At 39.8% G+C, this 24,417-nt stretch overlaps 1 protein-coding gene across 2 annotated transcripts in view; it reads right to left on the minus strand.

Annotated features, from left to right (window-relative positions):
- The window catches only part of LOC141403615 (uncharacterized), a 622,248-nt gene that overhangs the window by 87,267 nt on the left and 510,564 nt on the right, over positions 1 to 24,417 (minus strand). For both annotated transcript variants that reach the window (XM_073986301.1, XM_073986300.1), the window contains exon 10: positions 8,752 to 8,928. In XM_073986301.1, the coding sequence (XP_073842402.1) occupies positions 8,752 to 8,928 (177 nt within the window). The remainder of the gene's footprint in view (positions 1 to 8,751; positions 8,929 to 24,417) is intronic.

Here is a 24,417-nt window from a genome sequence, read left to right on the forward strand (position 1 = left end):
TATACCTAGGTGTTTTTTTGTTTATTTGGTGTATATTTGAAACGTTCTTCAAACAAAATCATAAACTAGAGGTTCCAGGGCGATTTCATGTAAGTCAACCTATCTATTCTATAAGTTTTTCTTTTTAGTTTAAATTTGGAATAAGTTTTTCTTCTTCACTAATTCCAAGTTCATCCTCTTAAATACCTACACAGATATGTATCATATTCCTGTTATCCAATTAAATACATAAAACCACTCTAATTCAAACCAAATTGCAGGTTGTACTTCGGTTTCAATTAATTGAAGCATTCCATTATTGTCAAGTTAGGTAAACACACACACACAGCACAATAGGAATTGATGTCAGTAAATATTTGCGGTTTCTTACTTGAATATCAATGTGTCGGAAATATTTAATTGAAACCCTACTTGAGACGGATGTAAATTAAACACATAAAGGAATGTTGAAGTCTCGTACACTGTTCGTAATATTTTATGCACAAAATAATGTAGCCCTTTTTTATACGCTCGAATATAGGCTATATCGGTTCACGTTTTGCTATAGCCACCATATAACGGTACCTCCCGATTTTAGATACTTTTTGAATTTTTTACTACATTTTTTGACAGAACTACCTCTAACGTAATATTTGAGGGTCTCAATGGTCACAAAACGTATCCAATAAAATGTTTCTACATAAATACGTCCAGGTTTTGGTATAGCCTTCATAAACGGTACCTCCAGATCTCAGGTATTTTCAGCTACAGTTGTTGACCCAACTATCTGTAATATCTGAGGTCCGCAGTGGTCACAAAACTTCTCCACCAAAAACTGTCATTATAGGTGCATATTTTGTTATAGCCCCCATAAACCCATACCTCCCGATTTTAGGTATTTTGAAGATATTGGCTATAATTTTTGACCGAACTACCTATTATTTGGTACATGAGGTTCCAAGTGGTCGTAAAAAAACTCTGCAACAAAAATTGTCATCGTAGATCTATGTTTTGGTATAGCCCCCATATAAAGGTACCTCCCGATTTTAGGTATTTAGAGGGATAGGTGCATATTTTGGTATAGCCGCCATACCTCCCCATTTTCGCCATTTTTGAGAATTTTTTCTTAAGTTTGTTGACCGAACTACGTCTAGTTCTACATTTTAGGTTCCCACTGGCCACAAAACTACTCCAGAAAAATTGACATTATAGGTGCATATTTTGGTATAGCTCCCATATAACCGTACCTCCCGATTTTAGGTATTTTTGACCAAACTACCTGTTATTTGGCATGTGAGGTTCCCAGTGCCCACAAAACTTCTGCAACAAAACTACTTGTAACTCGACGTTTGAGGCTCCAATTGTCACAAAACTATTCTGGCAAAATTTTTCAACATAGGTCTAAAAGTACCTGTAGATTTCAGGTATTTTGAGGCTTTTCGCTAATTTTTGGAACGAAGTACCTGTAATTTAACATTTGAGTTTCCCTATGGTCACAAAACTTTTGCAACAAAAATTTTCCACATAGGCCCATGTTTTGGTATAGCGTTCATAAACGGTACCTGCCGGCGTTTTCAGATACATTTGTTGACTAAACTACCTGTAATTTGATATTTGAGGCTCCCAGTTGTCACAAAACTACTCTACCAAACGTCTGCAACATAGGTCCACGTTTCGGTATAGCCCCTGTATTAACCGTACCTCCCGATTTTAGGTATTTTGAAGATATTGGCTATATATTTTGACCGATCTACCTGTTATTTGGTATAGGGGATTCCAAGTGTTCGCGAAAAAAACTCTGCCAGAACAATTGTCCTCTTAGGTCTATGTTTTGGCATAGCCCCCATATAAAGGTACCTCCCGATTTTAGGTATTTCGAGGATTTAATGTTATCACAAAACTTCTTCACCACAAATTGTCGACAAAGGTGCATTTTTATACCCTACACCACACAGTGGTAAGGGGTATTATGTCTTTGTGCATTTGTATGTAACATACAAAAGGAAACGAAATAGAAATAAATGTGCCAAATAATATCGCAATCGGTTCAGATTTGGATATAGCACCCATATATATTTTCCGCCGATTTTGTGTATTTTCTGCTCCAAACACGATATATAAGTCCGATTTCAATGATATTTGGAATGTGTGACTGAATTCGGTCTGGAAATAAATGTGCTAAATTATATCAAAATCGGTTAAGATCTGGATATAGCTCCGATTTATATTTTACATATTCACAGTGGTGTAGGGAATCATATAGTCGGCCCCGCACGACTTTGATCCTTTTCTTACTGGTTTGGTATAGCCCCATACCTTCCTATATTTTTTGACCCAACTACGTCTAATTTTACATTTGAGGTTCCGAGAGGTCACATGTTTTGGTATAGCTCCCGGTTTTTTGAGGATATTACCTTCATTTTTGACAGAACTATCTGTAGTTTGTCATTTAAGGTTCTAAGTGGTCTCAATACTTGTTCTCTAAAAATTTTAAACATAGATTAATATTTTGGTATAGCCCTCCGTATAACGGTGCCTCCCGATGTTTGGAATTTTGAGTGTTTTAACTAATTTGTTTACTAAACTATCTGTTATTTTTCATTTGAGGGTCCGTGCAGTCACGAATCTTCTCCACCAAAAATTGTCAACATAGCTCAATGTTTTGACATATCCCCTCACATTTTAGCTCAGTTCGAGTCACCTGGTTTGACAAATGGCGTCACCAGGCAACCCGTTTTTTCTCTTGGGTCGGATCATCTCCCCATAATTGTCTCCATCAACAGACCGCCCGATTTCATCACCACTAAACGCCGAACTTTCAATAATCATGGGAAACTTAATTGGCCGAGTTTCAGAGAGTTCACTAATCACCGCTACAGAGATCTGCCGAACCCTTCTGATGTTCGGGTAGTTCTGAGACATCATCACTGTTGTATCCACTCGCCATATAACTGCTAGTCGAATATCCGAAGTGAGACCAAACTTCCCAGCAAAGGAGACGGAATCAGCTAATGAGCGTGATGACCTTGATCGTGCCAACCTTAGAGTTAGGGTGCTCACAGTGGAAGTTAACAGATTGATCGGTGTCATTATAGCAGAGCAAGTGCGACATTGGAGCCGGAATAAGTGAATTGTGGGTAACGGTTAAATCACTCTAGAACCCTGGAAAGAAGGATGATAGGACCTCAGTCATGTTTGGCGTCGTTACGCTGAATGATCCAAAGAGGTCCGCAATTTATTTCAATCGACAGTTTGTCGAGCATCCCGACATTTACAGTGTGAAGAGAAGAGATCACTTCCTGACGAGGTGGAAACACCACAATTTACAATGAATGATATTGCAAATGCCATCAGGAACGCTAAATTATCCAAAGCGTTGGGCCCTGATGTAATTGCCATGGTAATTCTGAATTAGCTGAATGTGCCGGGCATCGACTATCGTTCCCAAAGGCTGGAAAATGGGCATGGTGGTCTCTCTACTGAGCCCAGGCAAGAATGCTAGCAAAGGTAAATCGTACAGGCCGATTTTTAACCACTTCCTCCTTTATTCGCCAGTAGCAAAGATCCTTGAGTTTTCCCCCAGTGTCAGACGTAGGGGATGGAAGATACCAAGGAACGGTCCTGACAGGCTTTAACATGGCAAAGCCCACGATTTATCTTGGTACCTCTTTCATCTCAAGTGGACACTGACCTCCCCGTGGTGTCACCTTGGGAACTGCCCTTAGCACCCGTTAAAGGTAGTGAGCTAACATGTGCCGCGCGTTCACCCATGAGAACGTTAAAAACTTGGGTTTGGGCGTCGGGTTAGTAACCCTCCCCTAGAAAAAAGCAGCCTACTATGAAAAGACAAAAGAAAAGAAAAACGAACCCCTCTAAAGTTGACGAACCCCGCAAACGTTTTAAGGACCATGATCTGCGAATTGTGCACCTGGAATGTTTGCACTCTTTATAGAGAAGGTGCAGTCTTCGCATTGGCAGACGTACTTGAAAAGTACAGGGCCGATATTACTGCCATACAGAAAATACGATGGATTGGGAAAGGCGTCACAACAACACCTAAAAGTGACGTACTGCATTATAGCTGCCATGACGTAAAGCATGAGTTTGGTTGCGGATTTGTAGTTGGTCGGAGGTTAAAACATCTGGTATCAAGCTTCACCCCAGTGAATGAAAGACTTGCTGCAATTCGAATAAAAGCTAAATTCTTCAACAACAGCTTTATTTGCGCTCATGCTCCCACTGAAGACAAGGACGAACAGACCAAAGATGTATTTTACGAGCGCTTAGAAGAAACTTATGATCGTTGCCCTGTCCATGACATTAAAATTATACTAGGCGATATTAATGCCAAAATTGGAAAGGAGAATATTTTTGGCCCAATAGTCGGGAAATTAAGTCTCCACAGTGAAACATCTGACTATGGTATGAGGCTGACTTTGCGGCTGCAAAAAACATGGTAGTTAGCAGTACCAGATTTAATCATCTCGATATTCATAAGGGCACCTGGCTGTCTCCAGATCAGAAAACAAGAAATCAAATTGATCATGTTGTGATAGATGGACGACATGCATCAAGAGTGTTGGATGTACGATCGTTCCGAGATGCAAACATAGACTCGGACCACTACCTTGTTGCAGCAAAGGTACGTACCAGATTAAACGTAGCAAACAAAGTCCGAACAGACACAACACGGAAGTTGGACATCGGTAAGCTGCAATCACAAGAGATATCCACAGCATATTCCACTCAACTGGCCCAACTGCTTAATCAAAACACTCCTCGTCCCGATAAGATATCAGGACAATGGCAAAACATTGCCCACTCCATGCAAATAGCCGCAAAATCAGTGCATGGATACCAGAGACCTCTACCAAGGAATCCATGGTATGACCAGGAGTGTCGTGCTGCTACCGAAGAGAAAAATGCGGCATACAAGACTACTTTACAATCAGTAGCAACGCGTAGCGCACGAGAGAGGTATCGGGAGAAAAGGAGAAACGTCTTTTCCGCAGGAAAAAGAGAGAGAGAGAGAGAGAGAGAGAGAGAGAGAGAAATGGAAAAGCGGGAGTCTGAACAAATCGAGATGTACAGGAGACAGAATGAAGTCCGAAAATTCTACCAAAGAGTGGAACATCAAACTGAAGGCTTTGGAACTGGCACATCCTCCTGTAGAGACCAGCAAGGTAATCTGGTAACTAATACAGATAGTGTGCTAAGGATGTGGAAAGAGCATTTTTCCAAACTGTTGGTATCCACTAGTAGCGAAGTCGTCGATGATACCACAGATCCAATCCCAGAAGATGGTATTGAATGTATACCACCCGGCCAAGATGAGGTAAAGACAGCAATAAACCGGCTGAAGAATAAAAATAATAAAATAAAAAATTAAAACCGGAGGCGACACGCTGATAGGGTGTATGCATCAGCTAGTTAGCTCCATCTGGCAGGAAGAACGCGTACCCGACGATTGGAACCTGAGCATCCTGTGTCCCGTCCATAAGAAAGGAGATACGACTTTATGTTCCAACTATAGGGGCATAAGTCTTCTCCCTATCGCCTACACGATAGTGTCAGGGATATTGTGCGAACGACTAAAGTCCGTGGTCAACGAAATAATTGCACCATATCAATGCGGCTTTAGACATGGCAAGTCCACCATTGACCAGGCATTTACCCTGCGGCAAATCCTGGAGAAACCCAAGAGATGCAGATCGACACATACCACCTTTTTGTCGACTATAAAGCAGCCTTCGACAGCCCGCTACGTTCAAAGGTATTCCAAGCAATGTTTGAATTTGGTATCCCCGCAAAGCTCATTCGGCTTTGTAAAATTACTCTAACTGACACAAGATCTTCAGTTAAAATAGGAAAGAACCTATCCGAAGAGTTTTGTACCCAAAGAGGTTTCAGGCAAGGAGACAGCTTTTCGTGTGATCTTTTCAACATCCTACTAGAAAAGGTTATACGAGAGGCAAACGTCAAAAGAAGTGACACAATCTACACCAATAGCCACATGTTACTTGCTTATGCTGATGACATAGACAGCATGGGACGATCAGTAAAAGAAGTAACCGATACCTTTATGAAGGTCGAAGGAGAATCTGCTAAAGTGGGTCTGGCGGTAAACGGTGAGAAGACCAAGCTGATGGTGTCGACGCGCAATGCGTCCATTGAGCTCGGACCAACTGTTGAAGTTGGTTCCTATAATTTTGAGGTAGTAAAAGACTTCGTATACCTCGGCACCGCCGTAAACACAACAAACGACATCAGTTGTGAAATAAAAAGAAGAATTGTATTGGCCAACAGATGCTACTTTGGCTTAAGTAAGCACTTTAAAAACAAAGACACAACTCGTCAAACAAAAGTAACGCTTTACAAAACACTGATACTACTAGTGTGATGTATGGTTCCGAAGCCTGGGTACTTGCGCAAGCAGATTAGGCAGTGCTTGGCGTGTTTGAGAGAAAAATTCTTCGACAGATCTACGGACCGATCTGCGTTGACGGTGAATATCGACGTCGTATGAACCACGAGCTGTATCTGCTATGCAACGAGATCAATATAGTTAAACGTATCGAGATGCAGCGATTGCGTTGGCTAGGCCATATCTTAAGAATGAGCGATGTTGAACCCGCTAAAAAGGCGTATAAATTCGAGCCACAAGGCTGCACCGCAGAATTGGCAGGCCAAAGAATAGATGGCACAAACAGGTGGATGAAGAGATGACAATGCGCGGTATTCCAAAAGCGAAGCACGAAACAGAGAGAATTGGAGATTTTTTCTTAGTTCGCTCTATGGAACAAATGTTCTGTAATGGGCCAGCTAAGTAAGTAAGTAAGCGTCAGAAATAGCTATCCAGTTGCCGATCATCAGCATGGGTTCCTTACGCCTTCGATACTCTCAAGCACACCACGCTGTTTGAGGGCATTGTGCAAACAACCCTCCGTGGATAATCAAGTCCAAGCCATATAGAGTGAAACATGGAATTTCCCAGGGTGGGGAAAACTTCCTCCTGACGGCATTGAGATCGTAAGGTATGCGCATGATTGTACAATCTTAGCGTCAGGTACTTTCGCGGATGTTATTTGTGAAAGGCTGAACTCCTATTTGACTGATCTTAACAACTTGATCCACGCAAGGGATATGCAAATATCCGCCAGTGAATCTACAGCCACTCTGTTCACCGCATAGACGGGAGAGGTGAGAACAGAGTTGAATGTCATGGCCGATTGCCTCCCGATATTCGGTACTTTGAATGTTGTGGCCTCAATACCCCACCGAAATGGGTGAAATTAGGTATTTAGTTTTCGTTGCAGGTATACAAATTTCCATCTGAAATTTGTCGGTATAGGCCCACGTCTTCGTATAGCCTTCAAAGAGCGGTACTTCCCCATTTTCGGCATTTTGAGGTTGTAGCTTAAATATCCCACCGAAATTGCAGAAATTAGGTATTTAGTTTTCGTTGGAGGTACACAAAATTCTAATTGAAATTTGGTGGTATAGCTTCACGTCTACATATAGCCCCCATAGAACGGCACTTCCCGATTTTCGGTATTTTGAAGGTTGTAGCCTCAATATCCCACTGAAATGGCTGAATTTTGATATTCAGGCTCCGTTGGGTGTATAAAGCTTTTCACCTGAAATTTGTTGGTATAGCTCCACGCCTTCATTTAGCCTCCATAGAACGGTACCTTCTGATTTTCGACATTTTGAAGGTTGTGGCCTCAATATCCCACCGAAATGGCTGAGATTAGGTATTTGGTCGTCATTGGGGGTATACAACTTTCCACCTGAAGTTTGTCGGTATAGTTTTACGCCTTCATATAGACTCCATGGAGCGGTACCTCCCAATTTTCGGTATTTTGAAAAATTTGGGGCCTCTATATCCCAAGGAAATGGCTGAAATTAGGTATTTTGTTTTCGTTGGAAGTATACAACTTTCCACGTGAAGTTTGACAGTATAGGTCCACGTCTTCATATAGTCTCCATAGAACAGTATCTCCCAATTTTCGGTATTTTGAAGGTTGTGGCCTCAATATCCCACGGAAAGGGCTGAAATTAGATTTTTAGTTTCCGTTGCAGGTATACAACTTTCCAGCTGAAATTTGTCGGTAAAGGTCCACGCCTTCATATAGCCCCCATGGAGCGGAACCTGCCGACTTTCGTATTTTGAAAGTTTTTGATCCTCAATATCCCACCGAAATGGCTGAAAGTTGATATTAAAGCTTCGTTGGGTGTATAAAACTTTCCACCTGTAATTTGTCGGTAAGGCTTCACGCCTTCATACATATAGCTCCCATGAAGCGGAACCTCCCGATTTTCGGTATTCTGAAGGTTGTGGCCTCAATATCTCACCGAAATGACTGCAATTGAGTACTTGGTTGAGGAAGAGCTTAGTACTAAAGGAAAGGAAACTAATTGTTCCTATTTACTTCAATACAGTTCGTGGTGGAGGATATAAAAAGTTCGACCCGGCCGAACTTAACGCCGTTCTTAATTGTTTTGTTTCTTATTTAATGTAACACATATGTATGTATGCATTTATATATAACTTGATATATATGAGGTAAATATATATGTAGGTATATAATATTGACACCAAAAAAAGATTTTTTATCTATAAAGTATACCAATAAAATTAGTTTTATAACCCTATTAATGATACAACTAAAGTAAATATATGTAGAAATGTACATATGTACTTATTCGCGTACATATTTATGTATGTATGCACATTTGTATGTGACGAATAATAGCTACATATTTAATTACCTGTATTTTGTCACAATCCGACCATGTTTTAAGTCTTGGCTCAAATTTCTTATCCTTTTCATTTGTACTTTGTGAAATTTTCGTTGAACTGCTGGTATCCTGAGTTGAGATCCACACCAGATTTCCTTTAGGTTGTTTGACTAAAATTAAAGCATGTTTGCCATGGGGTACATCGTGCTGATTGTGAGTAAGGTGGCAACACATTTATGTTTTAGCCATTAGAGGTGGTTATGGAAAAGTGGAAAAAAGAAGAACAAGAAAACATATTTTAGTATTTTTCTTATGTGCATTACAATTCTATAATTAATTAAGTTTTGTATAACTTGTGTAGATTCACTCAATATTTTACTTTATACTTTTCTCCGCAACTTTTGTAAATAAGTTATGTATTTATTTACAATATGATTTCATTGTCCAAAGTTGAAGAAATGAAAACTGGTTTCAGTTCATTTCATTTCCGTTTATGTAAAATATTGTAAGCTTTCATCTGCATGTTTTAAAAAAGTTTATTTGTTGCCCTTAGGGAACACCATGTTATATTTCTATTAGATCTGTAGCTTTGTTTTTGTTCTATGAAATTGTGTTTTACATTTTGTTTTGGTTTTGATTTGGATTTTTCGTATTTAGTTAAGACTTGTTTTTTTTTTTCATTCATCTGTACCATTTCCGGTTGAGCAATATTTTTGTTGTTTCCTTGTTTCCATTACCCTTATTATTTCCGTAACCGTTATATTTAATTAATTGAAAACTTAAGCTAGAGATTGTTTGTCCAAAGAAGTAATGGCATTTTTGTAGTTTCTAATTAGTTGAGGAAAATACATGGAAAAAGATGATTTTGAAAAACAAGTTTTTGGTCTGTTGATTACCCTTAGTAATTCTTGTGATGGATGACATTAATTGGATTTATAAAGCCCAGGATATTTTATGGGGCCTTTTTATACTCTCCACCATAGTATAATAACACTGTGCAACAAAATGGAGCTCAAAGTCTGGGGGTGGAAAATTCCTATTGGAGATGAAAGCCCTTGGTGAATATATACAGAACCCCGAAGGAATGATTCGCAATGAGTCGACCTTCGCGATATGGCGTGATGAATATTTTTCTGGAGACCCTAAAAGCCATCTGGAATCAGCGTTATATCTTTCTTCGCTGTTGTTTAAGCTTATATTTAAGATGACATGTCTTCAGTCAAATCAAATGACGACTTTTTTCGTAGAACATTTCGACCTTCTAACTCGCTTCCTTCAATGTCCTTTTCGTCCTATATTTCAAGAACCGCAATAAAAGTGGCACAAGATGACATTTTTCAGATTCGGAATATTCTACAAAAATGTCGCTCGGAAGAATTTAGGTACGGTTCCCAAAGACATAAAATCGATAAAATCTTGTTTAAGCGGTCGTTTTTCACTTTTACCCGAAACTTGCTCAGACAGCCCTATATCTATTTATTTCAATATATTATTGTTAACCTATTGATGACCTAGAATTCTCGGAGTCATTAAAACAGTTGGATCTCGGTTTGCCAAGCACGTTAATTTCATTATTTTTTGGAATAAAGATCCGGATATCCGAATTATGGAACCGGTTATTCTGATATTAAAACCGAATTTTTATCCGGTTTTTATGAACCGATTAGCCGTATATGTATATCATTAGAAAGCTATTAAAATTGTCAATCAGATATGATTAATATGCATTAGACATTTTAAGCGCCTTTGATGCTGGAACAAAAAAAAAGTATTTTTGAACCGTTTCTTAAGGTTTGTGAGGATACATTTCTGTGCGTGTAAAAATTATGATCGTGACCTGGGGGTGGAAAATTCTTTTTGGAGGTGAAAGCCCTTGGTGAGGACATACAAAACCCTGATGGGCAGATCCGCCGTAAGTCTAACCTTTGAGTTATGGCGGGTTGAATTCTGGGATGGTGACCCATTATTACAAGTGTAAAAAGGTGCGTAACTGAATTTCAAGTGGGGTTAGGGTTCTACTGGGACTACATGGGACACAGAAATGTATCCTCACAAACCTTAAGAAACGGTTCAAAAATACGGTTTTTTTGTTCCAGCACCAAAGCCGTTTAAAATGTCTAATGCATATTAATCATATCTGATTGGCAATTTAATAGCCTTTTAAGCATATACATATACAGTTAATCGGTTCATAAAAACCGGATAAAAATTCGGGTTTAATATCAGAATAACCGGTTCCATAATTCGGATATCCGGATCTTTATTCCAAAAAAATAATGAAATTAACGTGCTTAGCAAAACGAGATTCAACTGTTTTAATTACACCGAGAATTCTAGGTCATCAATAGGTAAACAATAATATATTGAAATAAATAGATATAGGGCTGTCGAGCAAGTTTCGGGTAAAAGTGAAAAACGACCGATTAAACAAGATTTTATCGATTTTATGTCTTTGGAAACCGTACCTAAAATCTTTCGAGCGATATTTTTGTAGAATATTCCGAAGCTGAAAAATGTCATCTTGTGTCACTTTTATTGCGGTTCTTAAAATATAGGACGAAAAGGACATTGAAGGAAGCGAGTTCGAAGGTCGAAATGTTCTACGAAAAAAATCCTCATTTGATTTGACTGAAGACATGTCATCTTAAATATAAGCTTAAACAACAGCGAACAAAGATATAACGCTGATTCCAGATAGGTTTTAGGGTCTCCAGCAAAATATTCATCACGCCATATCGCGAAAGTTCGACTCACGGCGAATCTGTCCTTCGGGGTTCTGTATATACTCACCAAGGGCTTTCATCTCCAATATTTTCCACCCCCCAAAATTTTGGTTCACAGTGTAATTGTTCCACAAACATCCCTGAAGGAACGAGGGAGGCTTCTCTCATATCAATGAGTGCACCCCGATTCATATTGGCTCAATAATATGGGACCTACTGTTTATTGCCGAGTCCGAACGGCGTGTCTTAAGACACAACATTGTAGAGAAGTTTTACATGGCTGAAATACTCAGGAAATGTCGCCAACATTACTGAGGGGTATTTTGCCACCGCTGAAAAATGTTTGATGTTGTCTGGCCGGGGAATCGAACCGCAGACCGTTAGCGTGCAAGGCGGGTGTGTATACCATTGCACCACGGTGGCACCTTCCACCATAGTATATAGGATAAAATTCTACGAAGATCTAGCCGCGTCCGTCTGTCCGTCAGTTGTAATAACTCTAGCGTCTTTAATAAGTTCAAAGTTAGGCTATACAGGTCCACGTTTTGGTATAGCCCCCCCTTTATGACGGTACAACCTTATTTAAGGTATTTGAAGTCCCAATGACCAACAAACTTCTCTACTAAAAATTGCCAGGATAGATCCACGTTTGGGTATAGCCCCCATATAACGGTACCTCCCGATTAAAGGTATTTTTGGGATTTTAGCTAATTTTTTTGGCCGAATTAGATGTTTTTTGACATTTGAGGCTCTCAGTGGTCCCGAAACTTTTCCACCGAAAATCGTTAATATAGCGCCAAGTTTTAAGATAGCCCCCGTCTAACGGTACCTCTCGATTTAAGGTATTTTGAAGATTTTAACTTCAATTTTTAACCGAACTAGTTGTAGTTTAGAACTTGAGGTTTTTAGAGGTCACAAAACATCTTAACTAAAGAACGGTACCTCTCAATTTTCGGTATATTTGAAATTCTCAGAGTCCTGAAACTCCACCAAAAATCGTCATCATACGTCCATGTTTTTGTATATCTCCCATATAAAGGTACCAACAAATTAAAGAAATTTTTAGCTAAATTTTTATACCTTTAGCATTTATGCTAAAGAGGGTATGTACAGTGTACACTTTCATACGGGCAATATGTGCCTCATCGAAATAATGGTTTTAGACCCCAAGTATATCAGGTTGGCTGGAGCGCACGATAACTCTCGAATGGATCAACCAATTTGGTCCAAAATTTAGCTTTCGTAATATTTTGTCCAAAATTATTTAAAGTTCGAAAATGGGTAATATTGGTCCACTCCTTCCGGTACATCCCCTCAAAAAAGTTCGAAAATGTTCGGAAAATTTGTGCGCACGATAACTCTTGAAGGGAGTAACGATTTGGTCCATACTTTGTATAGTGTAAACTTTCAACCAGAGTAATATGAGGTTCCAATATGGTCTCAATAGGTCCACTCCTTCGGGTACCGCCCACACACAATTTCGGAAAAGTTCAGTTTAGGAACTGCAATCAAGTCGCTTTGATTTTTGTTGTAGCAACTTTTATTCAGTGCCCCCTATACGACGGTACAAGTTTCATCAGGGGCAAGTCCATACGACGTGAGTACATAGCCTGAAAGGTGCAAAAAAAAAAAAACGCCTATGACACCGTGTGTAGTCGTTGAGCACAAGATAACTCTCGAACGGATCTGCCGATTCGGTCCAAAATTTGACGTTCGCAATATTTTGTTCCAGCTTAGTTTAAGTTCGAAGATGAGCCATATCGGTCCACTCCTTCAGGTACCTCCCCTACAAAAGTTCAAAAATGACCGGAAAAATTGTGCGCACGATAACTCTTGATGGGAGGGACCGATTTGGTCCATACTTTACACATCCTAATATATCTACTAGATACAGATTAGGTTCGAATATGGACTTTATTTGTCTACTCCTTTTGGTACCTCCCACACAACATTTCGGATATGTTCACTCTCGCTCTCGAATCACTTTCATATTTTTTTTGAAGAAACTTGCAATCGCTGCCTCAATTACGTCGGTACAAGTTTTTTTAGGGGCTAGTCTATACTTCTTGAAAAAACCCCGAAATTGCAAAAATCCCTATGCCACCATATTTACTCGTAGTGGCAGGAGAGTGCGATAACTCTCGAACTGATCTACCGATTTGGTCCAAAATTTGGCCTTCGTCACATTTTGTTCAAACTTAGTTTCAGTTCAAAAATGGGCAATACCGGTCCACAACTGCCGGTTCTTCCCCCTAATATTTAAAACAAAAGTCACTAAACTGGTATGCACGATAAATCTTGAACGGGCAATCGATTTGGTCCAAACTTTGGATCTCCTAATATTTAGTCCGAATTTAGTTTAACTTTTAAAATGGCCCATATCGGTCCTCTCCTTAGGGTACCTCCCGCACAAAAGTTCAACATTTGTGTCTTAGTGCAGTTTAGGGTCTGTTCGAAGATGTTTTTGGAATGTATACCGATGTTGTTATGTGGTCCTGTTTAAAGCGATATTATGTTTACCGTGGACAAGTCCATGCTGGTCCAAAAGTATACATTGACCCACTTAAATGACCAGTGGGCGCAACATCTGTCGAAAAGATATGACTCCCAAAATAAGATTCACTTCCATAATGGACCAAGTCAGTCCATTCTTTTAAGTATGTACATCGTTCGCCACACTTTTGAACTCTTATCCTAATCCACATTATTGTCGGCAAGCTCAAAGGTCCACAATATTCTGAAAATACCCTAAATATATTCGATCTGTATGTTGATGAAAGTTTTTTTTACAAATATAATGACAAAGCTCTGGCTACTAAGGCCTTAAGCTTAAGATGAAAGTTTAAATTCACATATGCTGAGGGTATATCTCTTTTGGCTAAGCCGACTGATACTTTTTTACTTGTTTTACCTAATTTGGGGCATTTGGGGTATCCGTTGTCGAACAATTTTTGCACCTAACAGGAAACTAATTATTTCATTTTAGCTCAGAATATTTTAGGGTGGAGGGTTTAAGAAGTTTTTTACTTGCTAATTATACCCTCAGCCTTTAGGCTATGAAGGGTATATACACTTTCATACGGGCAAAATGTGCCTCATCGAAATAATGGTTTTAGACCCCAAGTATGTTTGGACGAAATGTGTTTCAGACAATTTGGAGTCGATTGAGCAATGTCCGTCCGTCTGTCTGTCTGTCTGTCTGTCTGGCTGGCTGGAGCGCACGATAACTCTCGAAGGGATGAACCGATTCGGTTCAAATTTTGGCTTTCGTAATATTTTGTCCAAACTTAGTTTAAGTTCGAAGATGAGCTATATCGGTCCACTCCTTCCGGTACCTCCCCCACAAAAGTTCGAAAATGTTCGGAAAATTTGTACGCACGATAACTCTTGAAGGGTGTAACCGATTTGGTCCATACTTTGCCCATCGTGGAGCGTGTACCAGACTTAGATCAGGTTTTAACATGGACTCAATCGGTCCACTCCGTCGGGTACTTCCCACACAACATTTTGGAAAAGTTCAGTTTAGGAACATCTCTCGAATCGCTTTGATTTTTGCTTTAGCAACTTGTATTCACTGCCCTCCATACGACGGTATTAGTTTCATCAGGGGCAAGTCCACACTTCCTGAGAAAATAGCCTGAAAGTTGCAAAAAACCCCTATGACACCGTGTGAGGAGGTTGGAGGGCAAAATAACTCTCGAACAGGTCTGCCGATTCGGTCCAAAGTTTGGCCTTAGTAATATTTTGTCCAAACATACCTTAAGTTCGAAGATAAGCCATATCGGTCCACTCCTTCAGGTACCTCCCCCACAAAAGTTCAAAAATGTTCGGAAAAATTGTGCGTACGATAACTCTTGAAGAGAGTGGCCGAATTGGTCCATACTTTACACATCCTAATATATCTACCAGATATAGAACAGGTTCAAATATGGTCTATATTTGTCCACTCCATCCGGTACCTCCCACTCAAAATTTCGGATACATGTTCACTTTAAGACCTGCTTTCGAATCACTTTGATTTTTGTTGAAGCAACTTGCATTGCTGCCTCAATTGGTAAAAGTTGTTTCAGGGGCAAGTTCATACTTCTTGAGCAAACATCCCTGAAGTTCTAAAAAACCCCTATGGTACCATATGTAGTGGCTGGAGATCCATTCTTTTTAGTATCTCCTCCGCAAAACTTTTGATATTAAATCCTAATCAACATTTTTGTCAGTTCAAACGCCCAAAAATTTTAAAACTCCCTAAATACATGCGTTTTTTGGGAAAAAAATTGTTTCAATATACACAGGCTGAGGGTATATCTCTGTCGGCAAAGCCGACTGATACTTTTATACTTGTTTTAAGAATACATTGATTTTCGCATGGCGTCACCTGAAAATTTATATATTGAACTCCACCTAAAGGTAGTGAGGTAATATTTGCCGTGTGGATGTTTTGCACGGTGTCATCAATCTTTGCCCGGCTGCGCCATCTACCAAATCTACTCTGGTTTGCCGTGACATACTCCGAGGACCATATTAACATTAGAGCTGGCAAACTATCGATATTCCCAACATTAGATATTTTCGATATTTCATTTCAAAAAATCGATTGCTATCGATATTATCGTTAATTTGTCATCATCATTAATTTGGAAATGAAAATGGCGGAAATGTCTATGCTTTTTTAATATTTTGCACAAGTAGTTCACAGAAATAAATATAGAGGAGAAAAAAAAAACAATTGCTTTTATTAATAAAAAAATATACAAAAATACATTTTATTTTTCTGAAAAATTTGTACGTGTGACTACGGACTTACTATCCACCAATCCATCCAAGCCGCGAATTTTATATTTGTTTCAATGAATTTAAGGTTAGTGGTTTTTAAACATATAATTTCGATAGAAAAAATATCTATCGAAATTAAATTTTTAAAAAATAATCTATATTATCGATAGTGCCATCGATTTTTTGCCAGCTCTAATTCACATGATATTTGTTTTCGGCATCTGTGTGAATGCTGTCCAAACATGATTAATAGGCTTGCTGATCTGAGGGTTCTCTCTTATATCAGTGGACCTTTTTTCCTAGATTATGAAGATCCCTCCTGAGATGCTTGAGATAATGTGTTTAGGATGACTCTCACGGTAACAGCCGACAAAGTACTGCAACGACAACTTGCCATTTTTTGTCGTACTGGAAGAATCTTCGGGATAACCAGGTTTGATAGTGTGCCATCGCGTTGCACTTATGTTCGCGGACTACACTGGCACCGCTAGTCTAGTAACTTGAGGAGTTCCAATGAGGACTCACTCCAATGTTGGAAGTTTTCAGATGAGGCTCATCACGCTTTTTGGCTAATCATGTTTTCTCTCTGTTGGAAATTAGTATTCGACCAGGTATATAGCGGCTGCAGCTTTGATAAACATTCTTTCAGCTCCCCGAACATCACAAGGGTTGGACAGTTCTCCGAAGAAGTGATTGATAAAGTTTCTCAAACTTGGCCAATTAGCTTCCCCATGATTGATGGAAATGCAGCGTTCAGAGATGAAGACGTCGGGCGTAATTGTGCGGGTATCATGGTGGCTGTGGTTGCCCCCAAAACACGGGAGGGTTTGTGTGAGATATAGAAATACAAGAATACAAACCAAGGTGCTAAATGGGGCCAAACACTTGAACAAATTTGAGACCTCACTACGGTGTAGGAAGCGTTGGATGGTCGCTTGTAATCAGCCCCGCGTTTTGTGAACGCCGTGGGGTTAGATCGGATGGTATGTACCCACGTAAAACACGACATATCTGTACTCTTTGAGCTGGATGTACTTGGAACTTACATAGCTGATTTTAGCGCGGTGGAATCGGGTCGAGGTAATGATAGCTACCATGAAACGAAACATTTGTTATATTTTGGATTTATGTAAATCAGTATCCAGGTTCACTCCGATGGTTGAGAGAATTATCACAATCCGTATTAAAGCAAAGTCCATTAAAACAATTAAAAAACTATCAGTCGGCTGTGCCGACAGAGATATACCCTCAGCCTGTGTGGACTTTTTTCCTACTACTTTTTTCCCTAAAAAAAATTATGTATTTAGGGGGTTTTCGAAATTTTGGGCGTATGAACCGACAAAAGTATGGATAGAATTAAAGCTCAAAAATTTGCGGGGATAACGATAGATAGGGCTTTCAATCACACTGGCCTGCGAAAAAACATAATATCGGTGTAAAGAGGGCCACTAGAAAAACCTTCGGTAAAAATGTCCAAAGGATCCTCGAACAGACCTTTAACCACACAAAAATGTTGACTATTTGTGTGGGTGTTTCCATAAGGATTGGACAGATAGGGCCCAAATTTGAACATAAACTAAGTTTCGCCAATATTTAGAGATCCAACGTTTGGACCAAATCGGTTGCTACGTCTATGAGAAATCGCGCGTACCATTTTAGCGAATATTTTCGAACTATTGTGGGGGAGGTACCGGAAGGAGTGGACCTATAAGCACCACCTTCGAATTTCATCTAATATTCGAAGAAATATTATAATATCCAAAGTGTGGACGAACACAGTATACGGTTCGAGCTCTCCAGCCACCATAGGGGTTTTTTACAACTTTCGGTCTGTTTTCTCAAGAAGTATGGACTTGCCCCTGAAAAAAACTTTTACTGTCGTAATTCAGGCAGCGAATACAAGCTGCTTCAACAAAAATCAAAGTGATTCGAGAGCAGGTCTTATAGTGAATTTATCCAAAATTTTGTGTGGGAGGTACCGGAAGGAGTGGACAAATATAGTCCATATTCGAACCTGATCTATATCTGGTAGATATATTAGGATACGTAAAGTATGGACCAAATCGGTCACTCCCATCAAGAGTTATCGTGCGCACAATTTTTCCGAGCATTTTTGAGTTTTTGTGGGGGAGGTACCTGAAGGAGTGGACCGATATTGCTTATCTTCGAACTTAAACTAAGTTTGCACAAAATATTACGAAGGCCACATTTAGGACCGAATCGGCAGGTCCGTTCGAAAGTTATGTTGCGCTCCAACCACTACACACGGGGTCATAGGGGTTTTTTGTACCTTTCAGGCTATTTTTTCAGGAAGTATGGACTTGCCGCTGATGAAACTTATTGCGTCGTATGGGGGGCAGTGAATACAAGTTGCTACAACAAAAATCAAATCGATTCGAGAACAGGTCCTAAAATTAACTTTTCCCAAATTTTGTGTGGGAGGTACTCGAAGGAGTGGACCAATTAAGTCCATGTTGGAACCTCATCTAAGTCTGGCAGAAATTTCACGATGTGCAAGGTATGGACCAAATCGGTTACTTCCTTTAAGAGTTATCGTACGCACAAATTTTCCGAACATTTCCGAACTTTTGTGAGGGATGTACCGGAAGGAGTGGACCGATACAACCCATCTTCGAACTTAAACTAAGTTTGGACAAAATATTACGAAAGCCAAATTTTGGACCGAGTCGGTTGATCCGTTCAAAAGTTATCGTGCGTTCCAGCCAGACAGACAGACGGACATGGCTAAATCAACTCCAAATTGTCTGAAACACATTTTGTCCAAATATACTTGGGGTCTAAAACCATTATTTCGATGAGGCACATTTTGCCCGTATGCATAAATGCTGAGGGTATAATGAAAGAACGATTAACAGATTAATGATAAATTCTACGAGCGCCTAGGGAGGATACGATCGCTGCCCTGGTCTTGATATTAAAATATTGTTGGAGATTTAAATACTAAAATGCCTTTTTACTTAATGAATTCTGTCATGTATGAGGTCTTTTTTCCGGAAGATTGGTAGAGGCTTAAAACGCTAAGAGGTCGGCAATATTGTCTGTTTGTTGGCGAGGACCAAGGTTCAAACCTCAGCCTGTCTCAAGCTGTGAAATTTTATTTATTGTTATGTCCATATAAATAAATGGAACTTTTTTCCGAAGTATTAAGAAATGCCTTTAGATGACTTCACGCTGCTCCCGGAATATGTATTTCAGTTTCCAACTCCAGAATGGGTGGAATGATGGAGTTACAACGACGAGTCGCTTCAATCCGATTACACCGCCGAGTATCCGCAGCAATACTAGTATGGCCATGCGGATTTAAACCTACTTCACGCCGAGTATTATCAGCACTCGAGTATCTTCAACTCGATTACACCAAGCCGAATAACATCAACCCTGACCACTACAAGTCGAGTATCATCACTCTGAATATGCCGCCGAATATCATCAATACATCTACCATATCCAAGTCGCTTCAAACCAATTACAACGCCGAGTATTATCAGGACGACTACTACAAGTCGAGTTTTATCAATGTGACTATGACGCCGAGTATCATCAACATGCCTACTGAAGCGGTTCGCTTTAACCCGACTACTACAGGTCGAGTATCATCGCCTAAATACTCCGCCGATTATCTCACGACTACACCGCCCAGTATTATAAGCATGCCTACTATAGCGGATTTCACTCCGATTTCGCCGCCGAGTACCATCAGCCCGACTACTACAACCGAGTATCATCAATCGGACTTTGTCTCCGAGTACTATCAGCTCGCCTACTATAGCCGAGTAGCTTCAACCCAACTACACCAAGCCGAGTATCGTCAACCCGACTAATGCTGCGTATCGAGCTCTATCGAACAGACTCACACTTCTACCTGGAAATAATTGCTTGTGGGCCCGCATTAAGAATCTACCCAGCGGAGACGAATAACACCACATCACGAAAATATCCACATGTTAATTTAAGCACCAAGAGGTGAGAATAAAGAATAGGTACATGCTATTGGGATATATAAAAACATGGACCTATAGTGGGAGATGTCTGTGGGGAAAGTTTTGTAGCCCCAAAAAATACTTAATACCAAACGTCAGCTATTTCGGTGAGATTACGTGGCTAAAATCTATATGGACAAATTTCCAAAGTAAAGTTTTTTTTTTTACCACAGGAAATACTAAATACCAAATGTCAGCCATTTCGGTGAGATAATGTGACTAAACCCTTCCAAATACCGAAAATTGGGAGGTATCGTTCTATGGGTGAAATAATATGGCGTAAAACGTCAAAATACCGAAAATGGAGATGTACCGTTATATGGTGGCTATATGAAAACCTGGACCTATACTGACAAATTTCTGGGGGAAAGCTTTTTTGGTGCCAAAGAAAACTAAATGATAAGTTTCAAGTATTTCGGTATGATAATGTGAGTAAAACCTGCAAAATATCGAAAATCGGAATCAATACCAAACATCCTAGGAGTAATAGCAACTCCCGTGCCAAAATATAAAGCTCTATCTTAAATATTGCGAGTTGCATCCTGATTTCAAGAGACAGCCATCAGAATAAGGGTATAAAAAGAGCCTGTCAAAGTTGCAATAAGGCCAAAATTATGGTATCGACACGCAAGACGTAAACAGTAAATTCGAATACATTTAAGTTATTTTATTTTCTACTGTAAATCTTTCTATATTATTTGATCCGTAAAGACTATATGTTAATCGAAACAGTAGTAATTTTTTAAAGCATCATTTTCATCATTGCCTTCAATAACATATTTTCCAATTCCCTTTCGGTTCGATGGAAGGAAGCATTTGTTGGTGTTCCCTTTAATTTAGCTTAACAGGAATGTTATTTCCAATATCTTCTTCATTAGTATTGCACAGGATTTGCTTTAGCTCCATGTTATTGCTTTGTTCATTTGTGACATGTTTTTGTTGTAGCTGTTGTTGCTGTTACAGTCCTTTGTTATGTTAGTATTATTGTGTCATCGGTGATTTCCTTTTGCTTGTTACTTTTGCCAATATCTTTGTTAGGATAGATTTGTTTTTGTCGCAGAGTTTGTTTTTATTTTCTTCATCACCAGTAATGTGACACAAATCAAACTTTAAATTAGCTGAAGTTTCACAATCATGTCGTGAAAGTTATTTTTGTTTCTTTTTTTCCTAAAGTTCGTAGTTTGGTTGTTTGCTATATACAGATGTACATATTTCAGTTAGGTGTGTATGTGTTTTTTATAATATAAAAATATGTGAATAAAGCTGTGTTCGATGAGGTCGATTGCATGATATATTTCCTTTACAAAGAGTGAACGGTGTATCGAAATCGCAAGGAAGGAAGGAAGTTAGGAACATATGTATGGGGATTTCTGAATGAAATCAAAAAGTGGTTTTCGATTTCCATTATTTTTTGATGTGTTGATGCTGCTTATTAGCCAAACATTTATATATCTTTTCAGATATTTTTGTGACTATGGGTGACGTAGGGGATGGAAGATAACAAGGAACGGTCCTGACCGGTTTTAACATGGCAATGCCCAGGATTTATGTTGGTCCCTCTTTCATCTCAAGTGGACACTGACCTCCCCGTGGTTTCACCTGGGGAACTGCCTTTAACACCCGTTAAAGGTAGTGAGCTAACATGTGCCGCGCGGTCACCCATAAGAACGTTAAAAACTTGGGTTTGGGCGTCGGGTTAGTAACCCTCCCCTAGAAAAAGCAGCCTACTATGAAAAAAACAAAAGAAAAGAAAAACAAATCCCTCAAAAGTTGACGAACCCCGCAAACGTTTTAAGGACCATGATCTGCGAATCTGCCCCTGGAATGTTCGCACTCTTTATAGAGAAGGTGCAGTCTTCGCATTGGCAGACGCACTTAAAAAGTACAAGGCCGATATTACTGCCATACAGGAAATACGATGGATTGGGAAAGACGTCACAACAACACCTAAAGGTGACGCACTGTATTATAGCTGCCATGACGTAAAGCATGAGTTTGGTTGCGGATTCGTAGTTAGTCGGAGGCTAAAACATCTGGTATCAAGCTTCACCCCAGTGAATGAAAGACTTGCTGCAATTTGAATAAAAGCTAAATTCTTCAACATCAGCTTTATTTGCGCTCATGCTCCCACTGAAGAAAAGGACGAACAGACCAAAGATATATTTTACGAGCGCTTAGAAGAAACATATGACCGTTGCCCTGTCCATGACATTAAAATCATTCTAGGCGATTTAATGCCAAAATTGGAAAGGAGAATATTTTTGGCCCAATAGTCGGGAAATTAAGTCTCCACAGTGAAACATCAACAATAGTATGAGGCTGATAGACTTTGCAGCTGCAAAAAACATGGTAGTTAGCAGTACCAGATTTAATCATCTCGGTATTCATAAGGGCACCTGGCTGTCTCCAAATCAGAAAACAAGAAATCAAATTGATCATGTTGTGATGGATGGAAGACATTCATCGAGCGTGTTGGATGTACGATCGTTCCGTGGCGCAAACATTGATTCTGACCACTACCTTCTGCAGCAAAGGTGCGCACCCGCTTAAACGTAGCAAACAAAGTACGAACAGACACAACACGAAAGTTAGACATCGGTAAGCTGCAATCACAACAGATAGCCACAGCATATTCCACTCATCTAGCCCAATTGCTTAATCAAAGCACTCCTCATCCCGATAACATATCAGCGCAATGGCAAATCATTGCCCACTCCAGGCAAACAGCCGCAAAATCCATACTTGGATACCAGAGACCTCTACCAAGGAATCCATGGTATGATCAGGAGTGTCGTGCTGCCACCGAAGAGAAAAATGCGGCAGATAGGGCTACTTTACAATCCGTAGCAACGCGTAGCGCACGAGAGAGATACAAAGAAAAAAGGAGAGAGGAGAAACATCTTTTCCGCAGGAAAAAGAGAGAGATGGAAAAGCGGGAGTGTGAAAAAATCGAGATGTACAGGAGCCAGAATGAAGTCCGAAAATTCTACAAAAGAGTCAAGCATCAAACTGATGGCTTTGGTACAGGCACATCCTCCTGTAGAGACCGGCAAGATAATTTGGTAACTGATACAGAAAGTGTACTCAGGATATGGAAAGAACTTCCAAACTGTTGGTATCCAATAGAAGCGAAGACGACGAAGATACCACAGTCCCAATCACAGAAGATGGTATTGAATGTATACCACCCAGCCAATATAAGGTAAAGACAGCAATAAATCGGCTGAAGAATAATAAGGTAGCAGGAGCCGATGGCTTACCAGCCGAGCTGTTCAAAACCGGAGGCGACACGCTGATAAGGTGTATTCATCAGCTAGTTAGCACCATCTGGCAGGAAGAACGAGTACCCGACGATTGGAACCTGAGTATTCTGTGCCCCGTCCACAAGAAGGGAGATAAGACTGTATGCTCTAACTATAGGGGCATAAGTCTACTCCCTATTGCCTACAAGATCGTGCCAGGGATGTTGTGCGAACGACTAAAGCCTATGGTCAACGATATAATTGGACCATACCAATGCGGCTTTAGACCTGGCAAGTCCACCATTGACCAGACATTTACCCTGCGGCAAATCCTGGAGAAGACCCAAGAGATGCAGATCGACACCTATCACCTTTTGTCAATTATAAAGCAGCCTTCGACAGCCCGCTGCGTTCAAAGGTATTCCAAGCCATGTCTGAATTTGGTATCACCGCAAAGCTCATCCGGTTTTGTAAAATGACTTTAACTGACACGAGGTCCACAGTTAAAATAGGAAATAACCTCTCCGAAGAGTTTGGTACCAAAAGAGGTTTCAGACAAGAAGGCAGCCTTTCGTGTGATCTCTTCAACATCCTGCTTGAAAAGGTTTTACGAGAGGCAAACGTCAAAAGAAATGGCACAATCTACACCAATATTCACATGTTACTTGCTTATGGTCATTTTTCAGGTAATTTTTAATTAATTGAATAAATGGAGCTAACATGACCTAAGGAGTTTGTATTGAAAAGTGAATTTTAGCGAAGTCCCGCACACCAAACCAATATGCTAAGATCGTTTCGCTGGTGATTTAAGTTAGCTCATCAGTAGACAGCGGAATCCTATGCAAATGCATATATGGTTAGGAGGGTTGTAGAGAAAATCTGATTAGACAGAAACTCGTTTTATCACAAAATAAAACGAATTAGGCCAAGAAATTTTTGCATATTTTGCATATCGTGCAT

Source organism: Musca autumnalis, unplaced genomic scaffold (assembly GCF_047663935.1).
Source record: "Musca autumnalis isolate F117 unplaced genomic scaffold, ASM4766393v1 scaffold_4, whole genome shotgun sequence".
Lineage (NCBI taxonomy): Eukaryota > Metazoa > Arthropoda > Insecta > Diptera > Muscidae > Musca > Musca autumnalis.